This window comes from Tyto alba, unplaced genomic scaffold (genome assembly GCF_018691265.1).
Source record: "Tyto alba isolate M040663 unplaced genomic scaffold, T.alba_DEE_v4.0 Super-Scaffold_3, whole genome shotgun sequence".
Classification (NCBI taxonomy): Eukaryota; Metazoa; Chordata; class Aves; order Strigiformes; family Tytonidae; genus Tyto; species Tyto alba.
Genome location: NW_024881304.1, coordinates 19,737,828 through 19,742,518, shown reverse-complemented (window position 1 = coordinate 19,742,518; position 4,691 = coordinate 19,737,828). Strand labels below are relative to the sequence as shown.

The 4,691-nt window shown below is 58.7% G+C and overlaps 1 protein-coding gene across 1 annotated transcript; it reads right to left on the bottom strand.

The window, feature by feature from the left end:
• Positions 1-1,053: 1,053 nt before the first annotated feature.
• LOC122154046 (caveolin-3-like) lies at positions 1,054-3,991 on the bottom strand. Its single transcript, XM_042799658.1, has 2 exons — positions 3,878-3,991; positions 1,054-1,395 (listed from the first exon to the last, which is right to left on the bottom strand). Exons 1-2 carry the CDS (start codon positions 3,989-3,991, stop codon positions 1,054-1,056), a joined length of 456 nt encoding a protein of 151 aa, XP_042655592.1.
• Positions 3,992-4,691: the final 700 nt, after the last annotated feature.

The window sequence follows — 4,691 nt, the reverse complement described above, 5'->3', positions numbered from 1 at the left end:
AATTGACGATACAGGGGAGGAACTAGCGCTGAATTGGACTCTTTTCCCCTCGTGCCCGTGCTCTCACGGGAGCCAGAGCGGCTGGGAGCGGGCAGTGTCCCGGGGAGGCTCCTTCCCCCGCTGCCCCGGGGGGCGATGGAGGGGACGGGGGTCTCCACCCCGGGGGGGGTCTGCAGCGAAAGCAGGGGGGGGGCTTTCCCAGCATCAAGCGAGCAAGCACGTAGGAAATATCCTCCCTGCGAAAGACGCCGAAGCTTTGCTCAAAGCCAAGCTTGCCGTGTCTCAAGCGAAGTTGTCAAGAGCCATTAGTTCTCGCGGGTCCCCGTGGTGCTGCCCCCCCCCCCCCCCCAGGCCCACGGGCGATGCGCAGGGGTCCTGCCCACCCGTGCCGGACTGCCCGTGGAATCCCGACCACAGAGCGTGACGATGCCCTGTCGTTCCGTGCTGAGTGTCAAACTGCCACAAAGGGTTTCGCAGCTGCCGGTGGGCTGAGCACATACTCCCAGGAGGCCGGCACAGCGTTTCCTGCACTAATTGATCCGGATTGCCAAGCTGTGCTGAAATGTGGACACACATGAAAAAAAAAAAAAAAAAAAAAAAAAAATTTGTTTTCGCTGTTCTATCTATAAAACTTCTGTGCGGCACGATTTAAGCTTCCACAACAACGATTATTCGCAGCAAATAATAATTTGTAAGCAAGTATTTGTCTTAGTGTCATGCTAGACGGAAGGGATGGAGAAGCAGGCGGGGTTTGGTCTGGTGCCCACCCTTGCTTCTCGCCCTGCAGCTGCAGGTCGTGGCCCAGGGCTGTGGTCCAGGAGATGCTGCGGGGGCGATGCCGGGGGTCCCGGAGGGCGGGGGGGGGTCTCCCTGGGCTGCTCACCAAGCCTCGCCGGGCTTCTCTTCTCCTGAAGCTGCTGGCTTTGGGCTGGAGGAGGGGGCAGCCCGGCGTGACTCCATCTGCAAGGAGCACCCCAACAGCTCGGGCCCCGCGCATGTCCCTGTGCCCGGGGGGGTGGCTGTGCGAGGGCTGGCCGGGGCGGCTGTAGGGACCTAGATCTCCTTCCGGAGAGCAACCCTGACGTTGCTGCAGATCTTAGAGAGTGCCTCGAAGAGCGGGTCGCAGAAGGTGTGGATGCAGAGGGAGTAGATCCGGCTGACGCACTGGATCTCTATCAGGTAGCTCTTGATGCAGGGCACCACTGCCCAGATGTGGCAGAAGGAGATGAGGGCAAAGAGGAAGCCCCAGACGACTGCCAGGGGGATGCCCAGGATGGCGGAGAGCAGCCGGTAGCACCAGTACTTGCTGACGGTGAAGGTGGTGTAGCTGGTTTTCCAGATGCCGTCAAAGCTGTATGTTCCCACAGGCTCAGCTATCACATCCTCGAAATCCACCTGGGAGGAGAGGAGGTGGAGGTAAAGGGGGCTTGGGAGGGGGGGGGGTGACAACGGCTCCGTGCAAGGCTGAGGATCTGCGGCACCGTGAGAGGGGAGCTGGGCTGGGGGTGCTGGGGCCAGCAACGGGCTCTCGGAACGGGAGCTGGGCGCGGGAGTGTTTACTCCGGAGGAGGCCAGAGCCTGTTCCTGACCTTTTTTAGCATTCAGGGACATGGGCTGCCTGCTCGGCAAGGTGGTTTGTGCTAATAAAAAGTCCAAGAGCCCTCTTGATTTACGATTTATTTATTTCTGTGTGTGGAGGTGAGGTGCTCAATTCTGTCTGTCTGCGTTCTGTCTGAAGAGGGAGAGAGATCGGCTGGGCCATGCCCTTACAGGGCTGGCGCTGTTATGTGCAGGCATTGGGAGTGTCTCTGAATGGCAAATACTCTTAAAAGCCTCTGAGCCACACTTAGAGATCTCATTGTGGTGTAATTCATTTCTAGGGAATTTGTAAGCCAGGCTCTCTGCCTTGAAAAATAGCATGGCCTTTCCTTGGGAAGCTAGCACGTCTCTTTGTACTTTTACGTTAAACTGTAATATCCATTCTGGTTTCGGAAGCACTTTGATCATAAAATCGTTCTGCAGCACCTCTAATTTCCTGGAGTGGGCAGGAGGTACGGGGAGAAATATTGATGTGGGTTGGGGACCAGCGGCCCTGGGGAAAGCCCAGGTGGGCTGGAGCAGCAGGTCTGCGCAGCTGCCTGATGAGCTCGTCAGGGGCAATTAATGAAGGGGGCAGCGGGCTATAAGAGCCGTCTCTGCCTTGCTGCTCCTTTGGCTAGCTGGGATCCAGAGGTGGGTCCGGAGGAGTGGTGGAGGCTGAGCCTGGGAGCTGCCCTGGGGTGTCTGGGGACCGGCACTCACAGGTACCCTCTGCTGCTGCTCGGCCTGGGAGGAGGCTTCAAAAGCTCTGTAAAGCCGCTGGGGCTGGGGCTGCAGCTCCAACTCCAACTGTGACGCGGTCTCAGATTCTGGCTGTGGCGCTGTAATGCCCAGGATGGGTTTATCTATGGCTGCAGGAACCCTTCAGCCTGCAAAGCTCCCTTGCTCCCCTCCACCCGGTGCCTCTGCCTCCGGGCGTTCAGAGCATCGCGTGCTTTAATGCCCCGGGGTGTTTTCCAGTGTGGTCCTGCCCACGGGAGAGCAGGCTTCGGCTTTCCCTTCGGGATGCTGTTGAGAGGCAGTGGGGTGAGTCGCGTTCCCTGTCCCGGGGCTGGCTCTGCGCTCCCTCCCCAGCGTTATCGGCTGTGCTATTTTTAAGGTGGGAGGAACGCTAGGTAGCTTGAGCAAACGCTCTGAAAACTTCCAAAGCTGGTGAAGCGGCAGTGTGGCCACGTAAGTGGGTGAGCTTGATAATCCTCTTACAGGCTTTTGGGGATCCCTGAGCGGGAAAAGGCTGGGGTGGGGGAATGGGGCTGGCATGAGGGGTTAGGGATGGCCTGGAAGGCAGCGGCACTGCCCCCCAGCAGTAGACACCTGAGCTGGGGAGCAGGTAGATGCACCCCAGAGCACGGGCCGTCCCGGTCCCTGCCGTGCTGGTGGCAGGATGGTGCTGCCCGCAGCCCAGCACCCTGCGAGCCCCGGGCCAGGGCTCTCGGGGGGTGCTGGCACGGGGTGGCACAGATGTGGGACACGCTCGAGATACCGCGGCGCCCGGCAGCCGTCACGGGCACGTCCCGCTGTGCCCAAAGGGTGCCCAGCTACGGCTGTCACCGTCACAGCTCGTCGCGGGGGGCTTTTAAACTGGCCACGCCGTGGTTTTAGCTGTAGTAGTGTTTGAACGCACCAGTGCAGGCTTGCATTTCACCACCACGATCAAGGTCACGGCCCGTTACGAAGCCTTTGTGAGCAGGCTTAGGGCGTGCTGTACTTTCTGGCACATCATCCACTTTGATCTCTCAAATACAGTTTTAACAAAACCCTTCCATGTCCTCCTGTTCTCCTTTGGGCCAAAATTATCTTTGACATAATGCTAACAAAGCTTAGAGCAGCCATGTTTCGGTGGTCAGCATTCAGGAAAATGCTTCCCTGTTCAGCTAAGACTGAGAACTCCTCTTGATCAAAAATAGACCGAGGAGGCTTGCTGCAGCCTCCTGCTGCCACGGGGGAGAAACAACCTTCTTCCAAACAGCAACACGTGTCTACGTGCTCTGACGGTCAGGTCTTGAAGGTGAGCGGTCTTTCTCCAGGGTTCCCTTTAAATGGGTGATATGGGCTCACCCTGTTTTATTTTTGGCTCCCCGCTTACAGCTACAGAGGAGGGCATCTCCATAAATTTTCGAGCTACACCCCGTGAAGTTGGAGAGTGTGTTCCAGGAATGGGAAATATTGCATTAATTGGAGCCAGGCATGCCACCCGGCCGGCTGCAGGACGGCGGTACCGATACACTGGTTAAGGGGGCGGCGGCGCTTCTACAACACAGTGCGGGGAAAGTCCTACCTTGACGACGTCCTCGTTTATGTGCTTTGGGTCTCTGTTCACCAGGTCGATCTCCTTGGTGTGCTGGTCCTTGATGATGATCCTCTCCTCCAGCTCGGTCTGTTCCTCTGCCATGGCTGCTCTGGCTCCGGACGCTGCCGGAGCGGGGAATTGGGGCTCTGCCGGAGGAGGACCCGGGGTGGGCAGGGTGGGAGGCACTGTCCCCCCCCCCCCGCTGCAGCAGCAGCAGCTGCCCTGTGCCCCTGGCAGGGCTCCAGGCTAAAATTAATGCCGAGCCTCCTGCGGCCGCTCCGGAGTGTCCCTTAAAGGGGCTTTGCTGCGGACAGCCCCCACGGTGTCACCTCGGGGGGGGGGAGGATGGGTGGGTGGGTGGGTGCTGGCCCTCGAGCCGGGGCAAGGATGGCACGGGGTGGGTGGGTGTGCAGCCCCCCGGCCTGCCTGTGCAGATGGGATTTTCTCCTGGTGTGGGGAGGCAGCATGGGAGGAAGGGTGCCCAAATTGCGGCTGGAAGTCCTCAAAAGCCTGAGGGAAACAGTTGTTTACGAGGGAAATTGTTTATGAATCTGCAATTCAAGTGGCTCAGGGGAGGCAGGAACAATGTCTATAAATATTGCCCAGAGAAGCCACATTGTCCTGGGATGGCCAGTGAGCCCCGGGGTCCCTCCGGGAGCTCAGAACGTGGCTCACGGTATCAGCTTGGATTCCTTCGCTTCCAGCTTTTTCGAGGAAATCCAACAGACCAACCCACAGAGCTATAATGCTCGGGATATCTCCTCCAGGAACACGGGGCACAGTGACATTTAGCGTATAAACG

Coding starts and splice junctions, on each gene's coding strand:
- LOC122154046 (XM_042799658.1), bottom strand. CDS start 3,991: ATGGCAGAGGAACAGACCGAGCTGGAGGAGAGGATCATCATCAAGGAC. Junction 1,396..3,877: donor TAAACGAGGACGTCGTCAAG/GTAGGACTTTCC, acceptor CTCTCCTCCCAG/GTGGATTTCGAGGATGTGAT.